The 24,942-nt window shown below is 55.8% G+C and overlaps 1 protein-coding gene across 1 annotated transcript in view; it reads right to left on the bottom strand.

The window, feature by feature from the left end:
* Window positions 1–24,942, bottom strand: part of KSR2 (kinase suppressor of ras 2) — a 77,069-nt gene that overhangs the window by 21,362 nt on the left and 30,765 nt on the right. The window contains exons 5-14 of the mRNA XM_050980724.1: window positions 23,843–24,024; window positions 15,795–15,864; window positions 15,156–15,239; window positions 12,704–12,771; window positions 11,154–11,278; window positions 8,540–8,708; window positions 6,474–6,515; window positions 6,175–6,241; window positions 4,602–4,650; window positions 3,487–3,854 (exon numbers count right to left, since the gene is read on the bottom strand). Of these exons, the coding sequence (XP_050836681.1) occupies window positions 3,487–3,854; window positions 4,602–4,650; window positions 6,175–6,241; window positions 6,474–6,515; window positions 8,540–8,708; window positions 11,154–11,278; window positions 12,704–12,771; window positions 15,156–15,239; window positions 15,795–15,864; window positions 23,843–24,024 (1,224 nt within the window). The remainder of the gene's footprint in view (window positions 1–3,486; window positions 3,855–4,601; window positions 4,651–6,174; window positions 6,242–6,473; window positions 6,516–8,539; window positions 8,709–11,153; window positions 11,279–12,703; window positions 12,772–15,155; window positions 15,240–15,794; window positions 15,865–23,842; window positions 24,025–24,942) is intronic.

Below are 24,942 nucleotides of genomic sequence, written 5' to 3'. Positions count from 1 at the left end.
TAAAAACGTTAATAGAGGGGAAAAAAATCAGATTTTTAACCCCAACTATCCCACCCTCAGCCAGCTGCTGCCTCAGTTTCCCCTTCCATTTTTTCCCCTGTGGGCCGTGCTGTTTGGATGGGGAAATTTCTTTGTGCTAATGAGACGATCCCTGAATATCACAGGCAATCAGGAAGGAAAACGTCGGGATGGGGAAAAGTAAAAATAAACCCAGCTATAAATAACCCCCTTCCGGCAGCGCCGGTGGCACGGCGTGGTGAAGCCCCTTCCCAGGGACACGCAGCTGCTCCCAGACGTGCAGGGAAACAGAGATTTCTGCATCAGCCACAAGGAACTGCTGGGATTTTGTGGGAAAAACGGCCTCGAGTGGCCACTTGTGGGCTCCCAGGAGGAAAGTGGTGGCCTTTTCCACCCTCACTGCAGGAAGTCCTGCCCTGGGAATGGGCACAGAGAGGGTGAGGAAATCCTGGTATCCTGGGGTCATAGCCATAATCCCCTCCTCAGGCAGCTGGGAATGATTTCCCCCACTCCAAGCAAAGCTGGTTTAAAGTTCTTCCCATAAATCCGCGAGGAAGACTTGGGTCCGTTTGGGAAAGTCCCGTTGGAAGAGTGATGCTCCCCCAGGTGCCACCTCCTGGACCATTCCCAATATCCCACACCATTCCCAGGATCCTGGACACTCCCACACTGTCCCCATCCCACCTCATTCCCTACAACACCCATGGCAGAAAAGCCCCCAGGGCTGTCATATCCCTCAGGAAAAACCTGAACCGTGGATGGGAGGGGAAGCTCCACATGGTGAGAAGGCTTTTCCCCACACCAGAGACTTCCCAAAAATGTTCAGCCAAGGATGGACCAGACAAGGAGTGCCAGCACAAGAGCAAGGAAGCATCCTTGGATGTAGGGATTAGATCAGACATAAGGAAAGGTTTTCCCTGGCAGGGTGGGCAGGCCCTGGCACAGGGTGCCCAGAGCAGCTGGGGCTGCCCCTGGATCCCTGGCAGTGCCCAAGGAATGTTGGATAGGGCCTGGAGTGCCCTGGGATAGTGAAAGGTGTCTCTGCCCATAGCAGGGATGAGCTTTGAATTCCCCTCCAACCCAAACTATTCCAAAATCCCGATTCCTGTGCTGTCACAGAACAGCAGAACAGAGCCCAACAGGAAGCTTCAAAGCAGGAAAATTGTGTTTGGAAGTGACCTCCAGGCTATGGGATATGTATTCACACAGTCCTGGGCTTCCCAAAAATCCTCTGAGACTGAGCTGAGCCCCATCGACTTTCCTGCACCCCAGAAATCCCAGCAGGAGAAATCCAACACGTTTCCAGCTGCAATTGTAAAATTCTCATGGAATGGTTTGGGTTGAGAGGGACCTTGAAGCTCATCCCATTCCAGGTGGAAGGGACACCTCCCACCATCCCAGGCTGCTCCAAGCCCCAGTGTCCAGCCTGGCCTTGGGCACTGCCAGGGATCCAGGGGCAGCCACAGCTGCTCTGGGCACCCTGTGCCAGGGCCTGCCCACCCTGTCAGGGAACAATTCCTAATTCCCAATATCCCATCAAACCTCACCGTCCTTTGGTTTAAAGCTGATATTGGTTTAGCTCTCAAAGGATGCAGATGAAAGTGGGTTGTAGGAACACGAAAATGATGCCTGGAAATGTTGTGAGCTTGGGTTGTATTTTGGGCAATTTAATATATTTACATTTTGACCCTAAAAAACAGGAGCAAGCGCAGCTGGAAGAGGAACAGGACGAGCAGAGCTCCTCGTTCCTCACATTAATTCACCAGGTTGCAGCCGCACACAGACTGATTTTGTCCAGCTGTCAAAAATGGCACCTTTCTGCTTTTACAGAAAGACCCATTCAAATAGAAAATGGAAGAGAAAACATGCCAGGGCTCCAATTAAAAAAAAAAAAAGAAAAAGAAAAATTAAAAAGAAAAAAAAAAAGAAGGAATACATTTCCCAGGTTTTGCTATTGAATAGCCCTGAAAGGCTGAGCAAATGGGGGTGCAGAGGGACGGGATGGAGACGCCGCCTGTTCCTTTGGGAACGCGGAGTGACACACGGATGGGGGCTCTGACTCATCCATCAATACATGTGTTTGCACACTTTCCCAAAAGCTTTTGGCCTGGAGCTACCCAATAGATGGAAATGCTGTGGAATTTTCCCCAGATGGCTCATTCTGGGTCCTGAATAAAATGCGCCGTTTTTTGCCGCCGCCAGCTGGGGAGAGCCGGCCCCGCTCTGGAGTCACCCTGAGCCCCGAGGATGAAACCCCCAAGGCAAACACCATCCGTGAGCCCACCAGAGCAGGGGTGAGGCAACACAGATTTGGGGTGAAACCCTTTTGTTTTGGACAAAGAGGGAGCAGAGCACCTGCAGAGCCGCCCCGTCTGGGATCAGGGACTGGGAGGTGCCACTTTCAAGGGAAAATTAGGGACATCAGGAAAAGATGATGCAATATTTCATCACCGATGGCTGTTGGAAGCGGTGCCATTCCATTGCCTTTTGAAATGCTGCCAGGAGGAAAATTCAACCTCACCTTGGAGAAACTTCTCTGGGAGAAAATAACGCAGGGTGGGATGAAAAGCAGGACCATGTCCAGACCATGGCTGAAAGTGTGGTCTGGAGGTGAAGGAAAGCATGGAATTCCCTGGAACAAATGTATTTCCCACGACAACAGCTGCTCTGGGAGCAGTTGCAGCCTCTTTGCCTCCAGGCCAGGTGGGATTTTTTGCCCAGCCAAGCATGGATTACACTGGGAGTCTCTGTGCTGCATTCCCATTGGGAATGTGGGTGAGGGCAGGTATTTGGGAATGCCTTGAGACCAAGAAAGCTGTGGAGGTGTTGGGTGGTCTGGAAGCTCCCAAATCCCACCTCACTCCCCTGAAAGTTGCAAGGAGCCTCCCAGTCTTCCAGTTACTAAAGGGGCTCCAGGAGAGCTGGAGAGGGACTGGGGACAGGGATGGAGGGACAGGACACAGGGAATGGCTCCCACTGCCAGAGGGCAGGGATGGATGGGATACTGGGAATTGGGAATTGATCCCTGGCAGGGTGGGCAGGCCCTGGCACAGGGTGCCCAGAGCAGCTGTGGCTGCCCCTGGACCCCTGGCAGTGCCCAAGGCCAGGCTGGAATAACCTGGGCTAGTGGAAGGTGTTAAAGCCCTGGACTGGCTTTGAGGTCTCTCCCAACCCAAGCCAAACCATTCCAGGATTCCATGACATTTCCTGTCCCTGGATAAACAAACCATTCCTGTCTGGAGCTCCCTTCCAACAGAGGAATGACCTGCCTGGACAGACTTTTGGATTTGCTGTGTCCTCCGCACCACAAACCCCGGCACACGGAGAACACGGACACAGCACATGGAGAACATCCTTTCTTTAGGGGAGAAAACTCAACCCAAACGCACCGCTGGACTGGAGGAAAAAAAAGACAGGGAAAAACACACAGGGAAAACAAATTTCCAGCCAGAAAGAAACCACCCCAACCTGGTGATGATGGCGAGGTGGGGAGGGCTCATGCAGGCCCCCATGAAGAGCACCACGTTCTCGTGCCGGGTCTGGCGGTAGGCCATCACCTCCCTCTTGAAGGCCTTGAGCTGGTCCTCGTTGTCGCGCTCGATGTCGATGAGGCGGATGGCCACCTCGCCGTGCCAGCGCCCGTGGAACACCTGCCCGAAGCGGCCCTTGCCGATGAGCTCGCCGATCTCCAGCTGCTCGAAGGGGATGTCCCACTCCTGCAGGAAGATGCTGGTCTGGCTGGCCTTGCGCGGGAAGTTGCGCGCCGAGAGCAGCGAGAGGTTCATCTCCTCGAAGTCGTCCTCGGACTCCTGCACCTCCTCGGCGCCTTCCTCGTTCTGCAGTGGGACAAGGGCATGGGGAACAATAAACCAGGGGGAAAACTGCGGGAAAAGCCCCACTGATCCCACTCGGACCCAGAGGAACCGGGCAGGGGCCTCCCAAGGCCAACGCGGCAGCCCCGTTCTACACAGAGTTGGCAGAATCCCAGATTTTCAGAGAAACATGGAATCCTTTAGGTTGGAAAAGCCATCTGGGATAGACTCCAACCCTTCCCCAGCACGGCCAAGGCCGCCACAAGCCCATGTCCCCAAGTGCCACGAGCACAGGGCTTTAAATCCCTCCGGAGCTGGGGACTCCACCGCTTCCCTGTGGAGCCGTTTAACCCCATCCTGGGGCCAAATTTAAGATTGTGGCCCATCAGAGTTTTAATTAATTTGTCTTAAAACAGCTTCATCCTCCCCTGGCTGAGCTGTGCTCTGTTAATTCCCATCATTCCCAGACCCCTTGATGGTCCATTCAGACTTCCTAGAGGATTTACAGCACCCCTTAAAAGCTCCGTCCTCATCTTCCCTCTCCCTTCCTTCCCTCCCACCGCATGTTTAATGCCTCCTAAAAAACCTCATTGAATTCCAAACTCGAAGCCCAGGAGGGTCCCTCTCCATGGGGTGGGGACACGGATGCCTGGACTTTAATTCAATTATCAGCAATTCCACTGCACAGATGGGAAACGTCTCCATTTCCCAGGAAATGTGCCCCAAGATATCCTTAAAACCAAGGCCCATTAAGCACAGGAGCCATCTCACCTCCGAGGTGGGCTCCACTTCAATTTGAAGCAATGGGTTTCCTTCTAGGCTGTTAAAAGAATTATGGAATTAACGCCATGGAAAAACACCAGGATCTGGGGAGCAGTCCCTCTTCCTGCCCCAGGGATAAAGGGATCAGAGAGGAGAAGGTGTCACTAACCAGGGAAAGGGACAGATTTACCCCCACCCTCACTGGCTCTGACCACACTCGAGGCGTTTTCTGGGATTTCTAAGATTTCTTTGCAACCAACCCCAGCCAAAGCAGAAGTGCAGAAGGAAAGAGAAGGAGTTTTTCAATCATTTTGGAGAAGCAGGGGGTTCAAAGATCCCCTCCCTGCAGTAAAGCACCCAAATCTGGCTGGTTTTCCAGTTCTTTTCCTTCCCTCTTCACTCAGCGCCTCCCACCCCCAGGTCCATGATTGGGGTCTGCTGCTCCTGACAATTAATGGGGAATCAGGGAAATTCTGAGCGAGGGATCAGCTGGAACAGCTCAGGTGGTTTCAAACATCATGTAAATATGTTATAAATTATTATTGTTATTAATCTCTTCCCAGGGGAATTACGCTCCCCAGGCCACTCGGACATGGCAATCCTACAAGTCCTATCCCATTCCACAGCCACTAAAGACTAAGAATCCCAGGATTCCAAAGAAAAGGAGTTAATTCTGGTTAATTTTGAGTGGCTTGGGAAGCCCAAGTGCCTGCAAAACATCTCCATGGATGGGTGGTTTGCAGGAGCAGTCAGCTCCTCATCGCTGTCCCAGGCACGAATTCCTGAGGATCCAGAGATGTTTAACCCAGCCAAGCCCAGGATGGCTCCCATGGGATGTTTTCAGTGGGGGGGGAGCCAGAGGGAATCACAGGTTTTAGACATTGAAAGCTGTTCCTCCCCAAAAATCCTATGTCTCAACACCTTCATTTAGGCGGGGGGTGGGAAAAAGGCTTTGGCTTCACCAGTTTTCCATGAATTCCCAAGGGACAGTGGTTCCATCCTTTGCTCCACTGGATCCTCCGTGGAATTTGGAGAGTGTGGATGAGCCTGCCACAAACTGGGGCCAGACCTGGTCCCTTAAGCCCCTGGCTTGTGAAATCCTTCCAAACTGGCCTTTAGAGAAAGGATCAGGAGGGATAGGGCTTTGGAATGCTGCTGCTGGAGCAGCACAGCTCCAGGACATCAAGGAATGATGGATTTGGGCTCGACCTGCTGGGGAGGGATGGTTCTGACACTGATTAGATGCTGCTTTTCCCAACTTTCGGCCTGAAGTTTATTGGGCTTGAAAATATCAGGAGTGGTGAAGATATGCTGGTTATCTGCTTTTAATTTAATTATAATTCAATTATCATTTAATTAATCCCTTGGGCTTGGGCTTTTTTGGACTGAAATCCATTTTTATTCTTTTCCTAGCAGTGAAGAGCTGTGAGTTATAAATTAACCCTTTGCCCTCCTTCTCAACCTTCCAGAGCTCTGGGGTCTCACCAGGACCACCTGAGCCCCCAAGGCCAGGGGAGCACCCGTGGGGGCCTGGAGGATTTGGGGGGCAGAGGGACGGGGCTGGGAAGGGGGAGTCACTCACATGGGGTTGGAGGTGACGGGGTGCAGGACGACCTGTGGGGCTCGGGTCGGCGTCTCAGGCACCACATCTGGGAACAGAGGGAGCAGTCAGAGACCTCTGGGAGCATCCAGGGGAGTTAAACCCCACCCTGCACCCCCAGGTCCCGCTTAGTGACACCCTGAGTAGGGCTGGGGGGCACTCAGGGCCACCCAACCCTGCAGCATCGATAGGCTCTGAGGAGGAATCCCACCCCTGGCACAAATCCATGGCCATGCACCCGTCCCCCCCAGGATCCCAGGAAAACTTCCAGAGAGCCTTACCTGGGAAAATGAACTGCTGCTTGTACTTGTAGTAATGGGAGGCTGGAAAAGAGGAACAAAGGTTCAACACTGACCTGTGGAGCTGGAAAAGCTCCAGCCCATGCCCAGCTCTTCGCCAGGAAACCTCAGCCCCAGTTGTGTGAACCCCTCCTGTGTGACCCAACCTCCCCCACTTCCATGTCCCCATATGGAATAGTCCACATCCCAAAACGGCACAGAGGATGCCCAGGCCAAAACATTAAGACCTTTGCTGGATCATAACTTGATTTCCCCCCCCCCCCACATCTTCTCTTCTGCACCATTTGGAGTGTGTTGATGTCATCCATGAAGTCACTGGTGGGGTTTGGACACCAGTTTGCCAGCAGGGTTAGAGTCCTCCCCTTGAGTGGAATTTGGGAACCTTTTGGCATCATGGAGACACCAAGTGATGGGTTTGGAACTGCTGCCCATTTGGGCCACGTGCCACCCTTTTTTCCCTTGCTTTGGAGCCCTGTCCCTCCTGGAAGGAGTCCTGGGAGCCACAGTCCAAAGCCGGAGCTTGGAGAGGCTCTGGGTGTTGGGAACATCCACCAGCTCCCCTCTCCAGCCCAAGGACTGATCTGATTCCATGGGCAGGCAGGTCATGGGTGTGAAGAACTCGGAGCTGCTGAGGCCACCAGAGGTTGGCAGCAGCTCAGAAGTCCCCTTCTTATCTCCAAGACCCCAAGGGCCATGGCTCAGAGACCCCAAAGTCCGACCTCAGCCCTGCAGCAGGACCTGAGCCAACATCAAAGGAGCCTGGAAGGTAATTCCAGCAGGAGAAGGTCACCGTGTCACCATTTCCAAGCTCAAATCCTAATCCCTGAGATGATCATCTTGATGGGATAAACCACAGAAAACTTCCCAGCTGGGAAGATGAAAGCAGGGCAAGTCCTGCTTTGGATCCCATTCTGCTCCTGACGGGAATAAAACAGGGAGCAAACACCCCCAGAGATGCCAAGGTCTGATCCTGCCCTGCTCTATCTCTGCCAGCTGGGAATGTGTTCCAAGTCCCCCAAAGCAGGGTGAAATCCCTGAAATAATGTCCCAACAAACCCCACAGGGAGGTGGCTGCTGCAGAGGTGACCCATGATGGGGTTACCAGAGGCTGGATCCCCCTGGAGCCAGGCAGAGCCCGGGGCTGCCCCAGCAGGCGGATTGGGATGCCGAGACACCGGGACACTTTGGCTCTGGAAGGACTCCTTGGGCTGGGTCACACCAGCACGGAACTCACGCCGTGCCCTCCAAACCTTGGAGGCTCCAGGGCTGTGCCTGGTGAAATCCTGACCCTCTGGGTGGGTCACACCACTCCTGGGAGTGCTCAGGGCTTCCTCACGCCATTCCAGGATCCTGCCTGAATCCCAGGCACTCTGGGACTGCCACCTCTCTGGGCATACATGGACATGATGGGTTTGCTGGGGAGGGGTTCCCAGCTTCTGGAAGTGTTTGTTGCTGCAGGGATGGATGGATGGATGGACGGACGGACAGACGGACGGACGGACGGACGGACGGACGGACGGACGGACGGATGGATGGATGGATGGATGGATGGATGGATGGATGATGGACGGATGGATGGATGGATGGATGGATGGATGGATGGATGGATGGATGATGGATGGACGGATGGACGGATGGATGGATGGATGGATGGATGGATGGATGGATGGATGGATGTTGCAGCCCCTGGTTTCTGTTTGTGCCTGAGGTGAAATGTCACAGAAAACCCATGGAAAAATGGAAAATCCATGCCTGGATTTGCAGTCTCAAGAGCAGCAGAAGTTGGGCTGGCTCCAACCTTGGAGGATTCCAAGACTAGATCCAGCCTTGGGCTCTGACCTTTCTTCAAGCAGGGGGTTTGACCAGAGACTCCCCATCTGAATCATCCAAAACTCACCTTTTCTCCTCATTTCTACTTCCACCTCCTCCCCATCCGGCGCAAACCCAGGAAGGCAATTAGGTGGAACTGTCCCACATCCCAAGGACACCCCAGGAAGGACACGAGTCCCCCGGGGGGCAGGTGGGGACACGGGGAGGGGGTGGCATACCTGGCAGGTTGAACTGCTTCTGCTGGCGCGGGCACTGCGGGGAGGGGTGCAGCGGGGACGGCGGGGTGGCGCTGGGCGGCAGCGGCGGCGCCGGCGAGGACGGCGTGGACGACGTGGTGGACGAGGGGTTGCTGCTGGAATCTGGCTGGTAGGGCACTGGAATGTGGTCCTGAGGGAAGGAGGGAAAGGAGAGGAGCCGGTGAGAGCAGCGCGGGTCGGTGGCACTCCAAGGTGCAAAGGAGCCCGGGTGACAAATGACATTGTGGCATTCACGCTCTCTGAAAAATCCCTTCGCCCAGGATTCTTCTCCTGGGAAGAGGAGAAGCCTCAGGGAGAAGGAAAACAATTCTGATCTCATTTGCTTCCCCTGTGCTGTGCTGGTGTGGAATGTGTTTGGAGATTGTTTACACACAGGTGAATGTTCCATTGCATTCTGCTGGGAGTTGTTTTGGCTCTTTGGCCAATCAGGGCCAGGCTGTGTCAGGACTCTGGAGAGAGTCAGGAATTTCCATTATTATCGTTTTAGCATTGAGTCAGTATCCTTTCTGTATTCCGTAGTATATTACAGTATTCTTTAATATCGTATCATAAAATAATGAATCAGCCTTCTGAAAACACGGAGTCAGAGTCATCATTCCCTCCTGCCATGGGGCACCCCACAAATCCAATCTGACATCATCTCACCTGCTGCTTCCAGAAGTCCTAGAAAACACCCAGAGCTTTTCCCAAAGCTGTTTGTATTCCCCAGGGACATTTCCCAACATAAATTGGCTCCTTTCCCACCCTCACTCCCTGGCTCAGGGTGCCACAAATCTCCTGGCTCTGCACAGCCACGGCCACCAAGGCCAGAATTGGGGCCACCACCTTGGGCTTGGTCCTTGGGGACAACAAGGTCCCCAAGGAAGTTCCTGCTGAGCTCCTTGGAGCCAAGCCCCAGGGCCTTGCAGGGAGCAGAGGGATCTGGAAAGAGCAGCCAATGCATCCCAAGATATTCCTCAGCATTCCTTGACTCTTCCCAGTCAAGGTCATCGATTTTGGGTGCACACTGGGGTGGGTGGGAAGAACCAACAGGCAGGAAAATCTGCTTGGATGCCTTGGATCCCAAAAGGAAAATCAAAGCCAGGATTTCCCCCCTTGCTGCCCAGCTTGGAGCCACTGAACAGGGTGAGAGCAGTGATGAGCGCTCCCACCCCCACAGAATTTCCCTCCAAGGTTAAAAAATCTGCACGAGCCTTCCCCAGCAGGTAATTTTGTCCTAATTAATTAATTCTTAAATGAGCTGGGCTTTCCAGGAAAGCCATATTGGTCATCATTCCGTGCTCAATAATCTTGGTCAGGTAAATTCCTTTTTAAACAAGCAGTGAAGGTCAAAACAGAAAGATTTCATGGGGGATGGGAATTAGAGGAATTGAAGGTCTCTTCCAACCTAGGCCATTCCATGATTTTATTCAGGATACCTTTAAAGGAATGTTTTTAGAAATACCAAAGCAAGAAGGGGGCCCTGCTGAAATAAGAATATTTATAGGGGAAATTTCAACCTGAATGGGAGTGCTCAGGATAAGGGCACCACCCCAAAACAACAAAACCAGAAATTCTTAACAAGATTTAGGTTTAAAATCAGTCTCCGGGAGCATCTTGGTACCCAGACTTTTCCCAGAGCCAGAAGATGCTGAGGGCTGGAGGAGCTCAGCCAGGCTTTGGGAATTCAGGGTTCTGTGGATCCATTCCCCATCAGGTCAGTGATATCCCTCTTCCTGAGCACTTCCAGCCTGCCAAGCCCTCACCCTGCCCTTCCTCCAAGGAATTTTCCACTGGAGGCCAACAGGCTTTAAATTCCATCAGAGGCAGCCCTGTGATGGGTTTATTGTATCAAGGCAGAGCAGGAGTGAGCCAGGTGCTCTGTCAGGTCTGGCTTGAGCAGCTTCGCCAGGGACAATCCAATTCCAGGCTGGTTTTATTTGCAACAATAAATTTGTTATTTACTGAAGTCTCCACTGGGAACAGAGACCTCAAACCACCCCAAATTCAGCTTGGACCTGGAGACTCAGAGGCCACCATGGAGCAGCACTGGGACAGCAGGATCTAGGCTGTTCTGGAAGTGCTGATCCCATTTTATTTTGGAAAGAAATAACTTCATTGGATACATGTCCAGGGCAGGGAACAGAGCTGGGAAGGGGCTGGAGCCCCAGGAGGGGCTGAGGGAGCTGGGAAGGGGCTCAGCCTGGAGAAAAGGAGGCTCAGGGGGGACCTTGTGGCTCTGCACAGCTCCTGCCAGGAGGGGACAGCCGGGGGGGTCGGGCTGTGCTCCCAGGGAACAGGGACAGGAGGAGAGGGAACGGCCTCAGGCTGGGCCAGGGCAGGCTCAGGGTGGAATCTGGGAAAATTTCTTCATGGAAAGGGTGGCCAGGCACTGGCACAGCTGCCCAGGGCAGGGGTGGAATCATTCAGCAGCCATGTGGATGTGGCACTTGGGGACAAGGGACAGTGATGGCCTTGGCAGTGCAGGGGGAGCAACCAAACTCAATTTTCTTAAAAGGCCTTTTCCAGCCTGAAGAATTCCATGATTCTCTGCAAAGCCGTGGATATTTGTGTGCAGGGGGGGCTCGGGTCTCACCTTGTTGAGTTTGTTGGTTTTGGGCAGCGTTTGGCTGACGTGCAGGTCCGAATAGCGGGGGGGCTTCCTCAGGGGGTTGTTGATGTCGCAGGGCACCGACTCTGTCCGGACTAACCTTGCTGGATTCAGAAGGGAGAGAGGGAAAAGGGGGTGGAGAGGAGGGGAAGAGAGAGGGAAGGACATCAAAGCTCAGCGGGGGCGCTCGGGGTCGCCCCGTGCTCTCCAAAGCGATTCCCGCGGCACTTCCAGCCTGGGATGGCAGCTGAGCTTCGGCATCCTCCTGCACCCCGGCCACAGCCAACCCCCCCCGGGGAGTCAGGCAGCAATTTGGGGGGTCCAGCAGCTGCCACGGCCCCTCCGTGAGCCGGGGCTCAGCCAGCACAATCCTGTTCCTTGCTGGAGCTTTTTGGGGTGAAGGGAAGGAGCCAGCTCGGAGCCCTCTCAGCAGGGAGATTTTCTGGGGGAAAAGCCAGCCTGAAGGTTGGGGGGGGTTCAGGAACGGCTTAACTCCAAGATAACGGATTTAAGAGCTGGGTTTGGGATTTTTGGGGGGAGTGGGGAGGTATTTCAGTGATGCTGAGGCCACCCCAAAGCCATGCTGCTCCTAAAACACACAGCGGGCAGCTCCGGCTCTTGCAACATCACAGCCCCAAATCCCGACTCCTGCCCATCCCAGGAGCCCGCCTGCCCCTTCCCTGCCTCCCGGGCAGGGTTGGCAGCAGCTCCGAGCCTGACGAGGGGGGGTCTTCAACCGCTTCCACCCAAACTTGCTGCGAGCGAGGGCGTGGGGTGAGACGGGGGCTGCAAAGTTGCCCCCTCTGAGGTGGGGGCTGTAAAATTGCCCCCCTTTCCCCCGGGATTAAAGCAAAGAGCGGGTTTGGTTTTTTTTTTTTTTGGGGGGGGGATATTTAACAATTTAACACGAAGGAACAGCTTTAAGAGCTCAAAAATCAAGGCAAGAGCGATTGGAAGCGTTTCCCTCAGGCAGTCGCGATCCTCTGGCCAGCAAAGGGAGCCAAAATCTGGAAGAAAAGAGGTGGGAAGCGCCGCCCCGCCGTCCTGCTGCAAGGTTCTGCCTGTCTCTGTGCGGATTTTAGGCCGGGCTCTCCCGCAGGAGAGCGGGGTAAGGCAGCTCCAAAAAGCACCACGAGCATCCGCAGGGCCACGGCCGCGTCCCCGGCGCGGGGACCCCGCATGCACCGGAGGGTTCGGGGTCCCCCGTCCGCCCTGAGCTCTCGACAGAAGCAAAAGGCGAAAACCTGGTTGGACTTACCCCGTGCGGTGGGGAATCTGAAAAGAAAAGGAGGCAGGGGGAGGGTGGGTGGAAGTGGTTTGCAATGCAAATCTGCCTCGCCCCGACCGGCTCGTCTCCCTACAAGCGGAAAAAACGGTGGGTAACATTTCCCCGGAGCGCCCAAGCGGTTCGGGAGCCTCCGTCCCGCCGGGGACCCCGCCTGGGTGCGGCTCCCGAACCCCCCGGGGGGGCTTTCCAAAGTTTTACCCGCTGGCAACATCCCCGGAGGCTCGGAGCGGGGAGCAGGGGGTCTCACCTCCGCGGTGGATGATCAGCAGGTGACACGGGGGGGCCTCTTTGGTGCATTTGTTGTGGCACTTGAGCCTGGCAGGGGACAGAGAGAAAGGAGTGAGAAGGGAACATGGATGGATGGAGGGACAGGAGAAGGGGGAGCTTCTTCCCACTGCCAGAGGGCAGGGATAGGTGGGAAATTGGGAAGGAATTGTTCCCCGGCAGGGAGGTTAAAGCTGTGGTTGCCCTTGGATCCCTGGAAGCATCCAAAGCCAAATTGGATGAGGCCTGGGATAGTGGAAGGTGTCCCTGCCCCTGACAGGGGTGGGATGGGATGGGCTTTAAGGTCCCTTCCCATCCAGGCCATTCTGGGATCCTGTGATGGAATTTCCCCCTCCTTTTCCCCTCGGGAAAGTGATGGATGCAGGGCTTTGGTCCCTCACTCTGAGTGAGCCCTCCCGGCTCCCTGCTGCCCATCACTGCCAAGGGACAGGGAGCAGTGTGGGATGCACATCCTGGGCAATCAGGAGGGGCTGACTGGCAGCACACAGGGGCTGCACACCCCTGGAAAATGCCTCCACCCCAGTGGAGCAGCACAGAAATTCCCAAACCTGGGGGCTCTGCCCCACTGCCCCTTTCTGGACCAGCCAGGCTTGAGGACGCCCCAAATTGTCCCTCCTGCCAGAGCTGGCTGCAGTAAAAGGAGCAGAGTCCTGCACCGAGGGAAGGGTGCACTGAAGGTGGGACAGGATGAGCTTTAAGCTCCCTTCCAGCCCAAACCATTCCATGGTTCCATGAAATCCCCGTCCCCACCATCCCGCTGCTGGATGCTTAACTAAATTCAGGAGCAGCAGAGGGGCAAGAAGTGGCTGCCCTGGTCCCTGATGTGTCCCTGTCACTGTGCCCTCCTCTCCTGCCTTTATTTAGGACATTTAGCCAAACTAAAGAGAGGATTTACAGCCTCTGGATATTCTGCTGAGCTTTCCCCGGTTTTTTTCCCTGGAGCCAGGGCAGGAATCTGGAGGGCTTCACCCCCGGGTCATGCATGTAGGCATAGGCAGACTCCCAAATCCTTCCCATTCCTCCTTAATTAAGGATGGAAACACAACCCCAGCTCACGCTCTGCCAGGCCGGCAGAAAGCCATGGGGGAAAAGGGAAAAGGGAGGAAAGGATTTATCAAAACAAGGGGAAATGATGGGGAAAAAAAAAAAAAAAAAGGAACGGCAGCTTCAAGTCAATGAGCTGGGTAATGAAAATTCAGGAGCTGTCCGTGTTAGCTTTTATTACAAAGCTGTTCCTAGAGGGAAAGGCAGGAATTAATTTGGTATTTGAGGCTTGGGGGGTTTGGGGTCCGGTTGTTTGTTTTACCTGTTGGTTCCCCTCTGCTTTCTGGGGAAAAGCAGCGCCGGGGCAAGGCTGGAAAAAAACCTAAATGCCTTGTGTTCACTGCCAACTTTTGACTGCCAGGAAAAGGATTTGTTCTTTTCTGTAGGATTACAGGGAGCGGGATTTGCACAGCCAGAGCCACAGCATCCCTGATCCTGGTCAGGGATCCCTCCTCCAGCACGGAGAGCTCGCAGGAAAAGCCTCCAGTTCCTTGAGCATGGATCGAACGGGAATCCCCCCTTTAAAATCCCTGTCTTTGATAACATCCCTTCCAGAAAAGCCCCACCACCAGCTGCGGAGTAACCGAGCGCTTCTCGGCAGGTTTAAATCCCAATTTACCAACTCATCAGCTCTTAATCAGCGGCAGCAGCGATCGTTCCCGCTCCGTTACCCGCAGACAATCACACATCCCCAGCTCCCGGCCCCGGGAAAGGCAATCCCGGCTCCGGCAGCCCTTCCCCGAGCGCTGGTGGCCGCACGGCTCTGTCCAGGGCCGGGCTGTGGCGGATTTGGAGCAGCTGAAGCAGCCCCAGGCTCTGCCTCGCTCTTTCCCCGCTCCTGTCCCGTTTTATCCCCTCTCCTTTGCCCCATGGATTAACGATTTGGCTCCTCGGGAGCCCTGCCAGGACGCAGAGGTGCCCAAAACTCGGCAAAAACAGAGGTTACAGCCCAAAACTATGGGCAAACCCCACCCGATGGCCAGAGCTATCCCTGCCTGCTCCAGCACATCCATCCCCCGCGTCCTGCAGATAATTCCACCGGGAATCTCCATAACGCGGGATCTAAAGCCAGGCTCGGGGAAGGGACACTGTCAGGATCTGACTCAGAGCTCTGGAGCGAGCAGAGCCGAGGTCTGGCGGGCACATCCTCCCCGAGGAGCCCGATCCCATCCCAGACAGAAGCCCAGCCCTGCTTTGGGGCGTTATTCACCCAATTCCACAGCTCATTACAGCTCCCTGTGAGGATGAGCTGGCCAGGGCCGGGCTGGTCTCTCCCTGCCCAAATCCCGGCTCGGCTCCCCGGGCAGAACCCCGATTATCCCCTCCCAGGTGGAAGGAGCGACACAAACAGCTCCGGCACTGCGCCATACTTGCAGTTTTTGCATTTTAAGCCGAACAACATTCCCTTCCCGCAGACGGTGCAGGTCTGAGACATCCAGTACTTGGTGGAAAACCTGGGGAGAGAAACGGAGAGGGGGAGAGCTGAAGCCTCGCTTATCCCCCGAGCTGAGCCCTGCTTCTTCCTCTCTCTGCTGCCCTCAAACTCCGCTGCAGGTGTTGAGGAATTTTTCCTAGGGATGCCAAAACACAACCCCGAGCCTTCCTTTGGTTCTGGAAGCTTGTTCCAAAGGGAATCCAAGCCCAGCTCCCCGTGACTGCCACCCCAGACGCCCCCCAAACCCCTGCCTGCCCTGGGGACCAGTGTTTGCAACTTCCCGTCAAACAGCAGCACTCTTCCCGCTGCTTTTCCCTCTTCAGGGAGATATGGAAGGGTTCTAATCCAGAGATGAGGAATTTGCTGAAGGCTGGCAAGGTCACGGATAATACACAGATTTATTGATAGCAGCTCGAGCCTTATCTAAAGCAGATCTGAGCTGAAATGGAATTGGAATGGGCTTGGAGGACAGCACAGCCCGGCAAGGGAAAGAGGGGGAGTGTCCCCAATCTCGGTGTCCTGGAGCAGAGACGGGAAGGGAGATGCTCATCCCCCAGCAGGGGGAGGGGCCCACCTGTGTTTTATGGAGTTTCCTAAATCCCGCCGAGGGATCTGCGGGGACCAGCGAGGCACTGACAGCGTATCTGCAGGGAGAGACCAGGAAAAACAGCGCTGGTAACAGCATCGAGAGCTGGGGGTCGAGTTTTTGGGAAGGGGAGCAAAGAACGTGCACAAAAAATGGGATTTTCCTGCTCTTTCCCCCTGGAATGCCTCTCTCTGGGATTTGTGGGGCTGTGGGAATTGGGGTCTCTTGTCCCAGAGCCCATCACCCAGTTTGGACCAGGGAGAGGAGAGGAGAGGCTGCATCCACGTGCAGGCTGGGCGGGATTGCAAAACTTTTGGAATCACATCAAAGAAGAAAGGGAAAATAAAGCTGGAGCAGCCTCATCGTCAGTTTTTAATAAGACATCACGGCTTGAGGTGGCAGCTGAGGAAAAGCTGAGTGCCAGCCACTCCAGAGGTGATTGCATTCCCGTTCCAGGGGAAGAGCAGAGTTAAAAGCAGTCCCGGTGCTCTCCCTCCAAGGGAGGAGCAGGGAGAGGGATAAGGACAAAGAGGGAAGCTCAGTGGCACCGCTGGAGCAGGAAGGCAATCAGGAGCGTGGCCGTGCTTGGATTCCACACCCTCCTTCAGCCTCGGCAAGGGAGGAAAAGCTGCTGCTGCTGCTGCTGCTCCTCCTCCTCCTCCTCCTCCTGCTCCTCTTCCTGCTCCTCTCGGCCACGGGAAAGGTCCTGCCCCGCAGGATGCTCAGCGCCGGGAGCGGATCCATGCCGGGATCCAAAGGCTGGATCCTCACTCGGGGATTTGAGAGGTTTCCCGGGCACCAGCGGTGGCTCCCGGCTGTTTGCTCAGAGTGCCAGCAAATCCCTGGCTAAACAGGCGCTGGATATTAGCCCAGGGAGCGGGGAGAGCCGCTGTTTGCTTTAATATCCCATTTTAATATAGCGGCAGGCACGGGGCTCTAATTGCACTCGGCGGCTGAAGGTTACATTTACATCCCTCCCCCGGGTTAGAAATCCTGGGAGCAGCCCAGGCTGATCCTGCTCCAGCATCTCCGACCAGCAGCAGCTCTGGATCCTTCTCTCCTTCTGGTCATTCCTCAGGCAGAGGCAGCAATTGAGATGTCAGAGCCACACAAGCATGGGATGGGTTGGGTGGGAAGGGACATGAAAATCATCTCGTTCCCATGGGCAGGGACACCTCCCACTGTCCCAGGCTGCTCCCAGCCCTGTCCAGCCTGGCCTTGGACACCTCCAGGGATCCAGGGGCAGCCACAGCTGCTCTGGGAATTCCATTCCAGCCCCTCCCCATCCCAGGGAACAATTCCTCATTCCCAATATCCCATCCATCCCTGCCCTCTGGCAGTGGGAAGCCGTTCCCTGTGTCCTGGTTTTATCCACCCGTGTAAAAAGTCACTCTCCCTAATTTTTATAAACTCCCTTCAAAGCCAAGGAGGGGAGTTCGTGTCCACAGCAGCACATTGCCAATATTTTTGATATTTCCCTCGTGACAACTCACCCTGGGCTGCTGGACCAGTATCCCTCCACTGCCTCCACCTCCACAACCTCCCAAGGGGTGGGAATTTGGCCCACAAATCCCAGAGTGACCCCTCCATGCCTCCCTGAGCGTCATTCCCCCCTCACTAAACCCTGTTAGAAAACTGAGCTGTCATCAACCCCCCTCCAACGCCGCTCCCTGAAGAGCCAAACACCCCGGCCAGAGCAGCTCTTCTCCCGGAATTAAATTACAACCTCCACGTTATCAGCCACAATTTATTCCCACTAACTTTCGGCTGGCCTCAATTAAATCCTGCCAGCCCGGCGAGGGGGAGAGGGGATGGAGGCAACGGCGGCTGCTGAGCCTTTTAATTACTTTCTAAATGGGCTCGCTGCAAAATGTATTGAAGTGTAGCGGGGATTTTGACCTCGTAACATAAATGAGCCCGACGTGACTCAGAGCTAATTGCCTTCATTAGCGGCAGCGAGCCACGCAGGATCGCGGCGTTTAACAATAGAGCCGCTGTTGGCAGGAGGGGAAAGCAGCGGAGCGGGGCAGGAGGGCAGGGAGAGGCACCGGGGATCAGCCCCGAGGGCCTGGGGGGCTCTGGGGTTAATTGGGGAGTGTCCCCTTTACCCGGATCCCTGGCGGTGTTAACTCGGGGGGATGCCCGGGGGAGATGCAGCAGCCTCCCCCCAGGGCGGGAGGAATATTCTCATTGAAAACCCCCCACATTCCCACAATTAGCGCTAATTACAAGGGGGGAACCCCCAGGAAGGGGTCTCGGTTCAGAGTGGGACGGTCGGGCTTTGTCGTGGGGATCTTGTGATGGAGAAGTGGCCGCGGGATCGGTTTGAAGTGTGACAGCGGCTGCGTCACCCCATCATCCCTCTCCCCCATCCTCCCTGTCTCCCTCTCTCCCTCTCTCCCGGCTCCCTCCCTCCGCCCGCTCCAGCGCCCGGGAGCTGCCCCCGTGCCAGTGATTATTTAAAACCTTTATCACCAGCAGCCTCCTGCCTGCCTCAGGAGTCCGAATTCTCCCGGCCATAATTCCCCTCACCTCATCCCCCCGCCGCCCTCTCCTGCTCCGAGCTGGCATTTCACTGGGCACAAGTGGAATTTCGCAGGGTGGCACCCGCTGAGCGGCCCCATGGAGACTTCTCCCGGTCAGCCACCCTACCCCTGCCTCCCGAGGGGTTCCCAAAAGCCGAACCCCTCTTCCCGATGTGGCGGCACTGCCCAGTGACAGCCCAGGGAGTGCCAGGGAGTGCCACCCTCCTTCCGACACCTCCGTGTTTTCCTTCGCCGCTGCAGCAAAGGTCAGGGCTCCTGCTCAGCTCATCCCAAAATCAACAGCCGCGCTTGATGGGATCAACTGTGCCAGCAGCAGAGCCGGGAAAGGGAAAACCGACCGGGCGGCGGGTGACAGCCACCTCCGGCGTGTCCCTGACAGGCGACACGGCAGAAGAGCCCTGGCACCCCGCTCCGCGGCGGTGACAGGCAGCTGTGACAGCAGCACCGCTCCTGAGTGGCACCCGGCGCCTCGGAGGTGACGGGGTCTCGGCGGCGCTGCCGGGGCCGTGACGCCCTCGCTGCCCCCGCTGCCGTCCCGGCAGTGCCGTGTGAATTCCGGCCGGGCCCCAGCTGGGCTGCCTGGGCATGTCCTGCATGGGGAAAAGCGCCCGGAGCTTCCCCATCTCATTGTGTTGGGGTTGTGCCTTCCTTGGGGTGGGTGGTGATGGCCTCAGAGAGCCCCAAAGCCTCTCCAAGGACACCTGGAGCATCTTCCAGGGGTGGCAGCGGGGCTGAACCGCAGGGATGGGGGCTGGTTTGTCACAATTGTCCCTTCCTCATCTCCTGGCCCCTGTCTGGATGGCAGGGAGCTGGTGGGAGCGTGTTATCCATCACGGAGACAGCCTGATAAACAAACCCTCCTTCTCCTACTGTGTAGGAAATGGATTTGTAGAGTGGTCAGAAAAGACCATAATCCAACACTACTACAGCAAACACGTCCCCATTATGAATGGGACAGAGAAAATCGATGGGAGTGGACTCGGTAAGAATCCCAGGATGAATCACTGCAAAGCCAAGAAATGGCCAGGAGGCTTTGCACTTATCCCAGACATCCCCAATGTCACCAAAATGCTCCCAAGGTGGGTGAGTCCCATGGGGAGATTAAGAGGAGGCACCAGGGTGGAGCCTCTTCCCAAAAGAGTTCAGCAGCAGAAGATATCCAGGATCAGGAATATCTCCACCACCAGGTGAAAATCCCTGGGACAAAGTCCTGAGACTAATAATAATAATAATAATAATAATAATAATAATGATTTGGGTGGGAAAGAATAATCTTAAAGATGATCCAGTGCCACCCCTGCCATGGCAGGGACACTTCCACTATCCCAGACTGCTCCAAGCCCCAATGTCCAGACTGGCCTTGGACACCTCCAGGGATCCAGGGGCAGCCACAGCTCCGGGCACCCTGTGCCAGCTGCAGTGATAGAGTTCCAGTGTCTCAGCCTGTGGCAGCTCCAGGGACACTGTCCCAGTGTCTCCCCACTGCCCTGGGTGCTCCTGGATGGTGCCAGCTGGGAGCCAAGCACCCCAGGGAGATGCTCTGCAGCAAAATCTCTTCATGAGACATCTCAGGCCTTGCTCGTGCTGCTTTAAGGGCCAAAATAGGATGGGAGAGATCCCAGAGCAGCTGCTCCAGCAGCTTCTCCCCCCCCCAGGATAGAAATCCATGCAGGATTCAAGGTGCAAAGGCATCACCTGCTCCCTCTAGCAGTGCACGTGGCAGGTATTCCCCACGGATTTTGGGAAGTGTCCCTGGCCATGCAGGGGGTTGGAATGGGATGGCCTTGAAGGTCCCTTCCAACCCTGCGGATCACAGCCAGGTCCAGCTGGTGGAAGGATGATCCAGGCTGGATCCAGCAGATGAAACCAAAGCTGAGCTGGAGCAGGGGGGATCACCCAAAGTGGGAGCTGCTCCCAGAGCATCTCTCCAGTAAGGAAAGAGTCCCCTTCGAAGGCGGGCAGTTCCCCTTTCCAAGGTGACAGTCCCATTTACCCAGCTCAGATGCCACCTGCAGCTGCCTTAAAGCCTGGCATGGGGATTCCCCCCCCAGCTCCCAGCCTTGCAGGCTCAGGGAAGCCCACCCAGACAAAGCTGTGCCCTCCAGCTCCACTGCCAGGGTGGGAAACCCTCCGGAGCCTCGCTGCCAGCTGTGGCCAGATGTGGCTGCAGGGAGCTGCCACGGCTCCTGCAGGGCAGGGTCAGGGAGGAGGGAACCCCTGTGGTCCCCAAGAGAGGAGGTTCCCTTTGGGAAGTGCCCTCCTGGAGGTGGCAGGGGCTGGGACAGCGTTAGGGAGAAGTGTCCCCCCACAAAGCCACCCCAGCACTGGCAGTGGGGTGACCATCGAGAGGGGGCATGGGTGGCACTGGCTGCTTCCCCATGTCACCTTCAGCACCACTGTCATGTCCTTGGGTCCGGCCTGGTGCTTTCCAAAGGAAAGGCTGGATTTAGGGCTCTGGGACTTCTACCCCAACCCTCTGGACATTTTCCTGGATCCCTGTCCACCAAACCTTGCTGAGGTCAGCCCTTCAGGGGCTCCTCCAGGAGCTGGGGGGCTCAAGGAGCCCTGGTGGCACCTCAGCACTTGTCACTTGGCCATGCCTGGCTGGGATCCTGCTCATGCTCACCACCATAAACTGCAAATTCCTCACTCACAAAGCCAAGGGGAAGAGGCAGGACCGGGATTCAGGAGAATCCTCCCAGGGGAGAATCCCCCCAGGCCAGAGCAGCAGCCCGGTGGGTGTGATGGAGGTGTCACACAGGGCTGGGCAGTGAGGGGACATCCCTGGAGACCACATTGGACCAGGTATTCTACAACTTCTGAGGGGCAGCTCGGGTCTCTGCTCCCTGTGACAGTGACAGGAATGGCTGGAGCTGTGCTGGGAGGTTTAGGTGGAGATCAGGGAAAGGTTCTTCCCCCAGAGGGTGCTGGCACTGCCCAGGCTCCCCAGGGAATGGGCACAGCCCCGAGGCTGCCAGAGCTCCAGGAGCCTTTGGCCAGCACTGCCAGGGATGCCCAGGGTGGGGTTGGTGGGGGGTCTGGGCAGGGACAGTGGCTGGATCAGTGATCCCTGGGGATCAACCCAGGATATTCCTTAATCCTGTGATTTCCCCAGCCAGATTTGCTGGAGGAAGAGGCTCCTTCTGCAGCTCCCTCCAGCCCTCTGTGAAAATCCATTCCCGTCAGGACAAAGGGCTGTTGAAAATCAGAGGGAAGCATCCAAACCCCATCCTGACCCGGGCCAGGGATGACTCAGACGGGAGCGTGCTCCTGCCAGGAGCAGCAAGGCAGTGGAAAAGAAATCATGGAGAGACAGCCAGGGAGGGACAGGGCCTCGCTGGGCTCCCCTCACCCATCTCCAGCTGACAACAACAACAATTCACTGTGTTTCCGTGCTCAGGGAAGTAATTCCACAGCAATCCAGAGCATCTGGGAGCTGCTGTGCTGCTCCCACAGGAGGTAAAGGGAAGAGGGAATTTTAGAAAAAAAGATAGGGATGGGATCCTGTGGAGAGCTCAGCTGTTGAACCACCACAAGGATGGGGACAGGGAATCCTTGGGATGCAGGGAGGGCTTGGAGCCACCTGCTCCAGTGGGAGGGGTCCCTGCCCATGGAAGTGGATGAGCTCCATGCTCCCTGCCAGCCCAAATCATTCCGTGATTCTGCTCCCTACAAACAAACAAACAAACAGACAGACAAACAAACAAACAAACAACCATCTGCCCTGCTGGGTGTAACTCCCACATGGATGTTGATCCCACAAGGACCAAACAGTGTGGGAGAGGTTCCACAGTGACTTCTGTGAGCCAGAGAGGAGTTTGGTAAGAGGATCCATGTCTATCCCTGAAAGGATTTCCTACCAAGGTCGTGGACAAGGGAAGGTTTGGGAAGGTTTGGGAAGGTTTGGGAAGGTTTGGGAAGGTTTGGGAAGGTTTGGGAAGGTTTGGGAAGGTTTTGGGAAGGGAAGGTTTGGGAAGGTTTGGGAAGGTTTGGGAAGGGAAGGTTTGGGAAGGTTTGGAAGGGGAAGGGATAAGGGAAGGGAAGGGAAGGGAAGGGAAGGGAAGGGAAGGGAAGGAAGGGAAGGGAAGGGAAGGGAAGGTGAAGGGAAGGTTTGAAGTTTGGAGGAAGGGAAGGGAAGGGAAGGAAGGGATGGGAAGGAATGGGAAGGGAGGGAAGGGAAAGGGTTGGAGGAAGGGAAGGGCAGGGAAGGGAAGGGAAGGGAAGGGAAGGGAAGGGAGGGAAGGGAAGGTTTGGGAAGGGAAGGTTTGGGAGGGAAGGGAAGGTTGGGAAGGGAAGGGGGTTGGGAAGGTTGGGAAGGTTGGGAAGGTTTGGGAGGTTTGGGAAGGTTTGGGAAGGTGGGAAGGGTGTGGGAAGGGAAGGGAAGGGGAAGGGAAGGGAACGGAAGGGAAGGGAGGGAAGGAAGGGAAGGAAGGGAAGGACGGGAAGGGAAGGGAGAGGAGGGGAAGGGAAGGGAAGGGACAGGGAAGGGAAGGGAAGGGAAAGGGGAAGGGAAGGGAAGGGAAGGGAAGGGAAGGGAAGGGAAGGGAAGGGAAGGGAAGGGAAGGGAAGGGAAGGGAAGGGAAGGGAAGGGAAGGGAACTGGCTGCAAACACTTCTTTGGGTGCAAAACCTTCTCCAGCCTGCTTCTTGAGCAGGAGGAATGAGTGGAAGACCTCAAAACAAGACAGGAAGACATTTCCAGAAAGGAAACAAGGGAAAAATCCAGGGAAGGGAGGGTGACAGAAACCCAGCCTGGAGGTGGAGTTGGAGGAAGTTTTAGCTGAGGAACAAGAGGCAAAGGGGACTTGGCTGGGAATCACTGCCAGCAGCTGCCAGTGTTTCCTCCAGGGAAGTTCTTCTTGGGCCAAGAGCCACGCCTGGCTTGGAAAAGTTTCAATCCCTGTGGAATTGATCCCAGCACTGGTCCGGGACCAGGAAATGAGGGTCAGGCTGTTCCTCCCAGACCTGGGTGAGCTCACGGAGCCAAACCCACCCAGTGAGTGCCAGCACCAGCATCTCCTGGGAGAGGACAAAGCCCTGCCAGGTGGGGTCAGGGCTGGCTGCTGGGATCAGCTCCGTGGGGTTTGCACCAGGACTGGCTTCCCAAAACTCCACTTGAGGATTATTCTTAAAGTCCAGCAAGCAGGAGAGGTTTAAACACAGAGGTGAAACCACAAAGCTTTACAAAGCAGCCCTCAGCAAAGTCACTTTTAGGTGACATCCAGGCAGTGCCACCAACCCAGACAGCACAGAAACCTCATGGCCTTCCCAAAAAAAACCCAGAAATAATCAAGTTTTTGGGGCTGTCTTGGCCCAGAAGCACCCACAGATCTCTAAACACCAACATGAGGCACCTCCACAAGGGCTGGGCTCATCTACAACGCTCAACCAACATCCTCCAAACCCCTGACTCCAAACCTCCCCAGTTCCTTCCTCCGCTTGGCATCTCCCCCCCTGGGAAGGGGGATCCGAGGGGGCCACGGGCACTCACTTGCTGAGAAGGTGGCTTCGGTGTGGACGGGCGGGGTGGAGGGCAGGAAGGGCGGGTACCCCACGAAGAAGGAGCGCAGGGAGCGCTCGGAGAGCAGAGGGGAGCGCTGGGCCGGGATGTTCTCACAGCTCCCCACGCTGTTGTGGATCTTGAGGTTCAGGGGCTTGTTCTTCTTCTTGACTCTGGGAGGGAAAAGAGGAAAAAGGAGGGAAAAGTGAAGGGAAAGGAGTTGGGGACGGGCTGGTGGCACCTGTGGGATGGGGCACCTGCAACTCCTTCATGAGAATTCCCAATCCCTCCCTGCCATCAAACAAAGGCAATTTTCATCAAGGAACATCCCTTTTTCCTTTTGAGAACCTGGGTGAAAAAAACGTCATTGGGTCCAAAAGCTGATCATCCTCAGCCTTGCTGAGCTTGTCACACCCCCTAAATGGTCACATTTAATGTCACTCCATCAAGTAAAGGGCCCAACAAGGGTGGGGTGCAGTGGAGAATGTGAGAGACCCCAAGAGAGCCCCAGGAATCAGCTTGTGAAGGCACAGGGCCCTGGGGTGAACAACCCAAAACACTGAGGGAAATGCCTCAGAAATGAAATTCTGCAGAGCAGGAGGAGTCGTCGCCTGCCTCTCCTTCCTGTCCCGTTTTGCCACACTGGGACAAGGCCCAGTGTTGTTCTGCTGGCTCAGATGATCCCAAAGCAGCACCAGACCGGAAGGATTTGGGATGCAGAGTGACACTGGCAGCTCAGATAGGACGGGCTGCAGGATCCTGGCGCTCGGAGCCGCTCGGGCTCATCCGCTCCCGCTCCGGCTGCCACGGAGTGAGGAGCAGAGAGAGCCCTGGGAAAGGCAGCTCAGCCCGCTGGAGATCTGCAGCATCTGGGACAGAGATCCTTGGAGAACATCCTGGAAGTGCAACACCTCAGGGATTCCTGGAATATTCCATCCATAATCCCTTTATCCCAACTGGAACACTGCATCCAGCCCTGGGCCCAGCACAGGAGGGACCTGGAGCTGCTGGAGAGAGTCCAGAGGAGGCACCAGAGATGCTCCAAGGGCTGGAGCCCCTCTGCTCCAGAGCCAGGCTGGGAGAGCTGGGGG

Source organism: Serinus canaria, chromosome 15 (genome assembly GCF_022539315.1).
Source record: "Serinus canaria isolate serCan28SL12 chromosome 15, serCan2020, whole genome shotgun sequence".
NCBI classification, from domain to species: Eukaryota; Metazoa; Chordata; class Aves; order Passeriformes; family Fringillidae; genus Serinus; species Serinus canaria.
The sequence above is the reverse complement of the archived record's forward strand: the minus strand, read 5'-3'. Positions and strand labels throughout refer to the sequence as shown.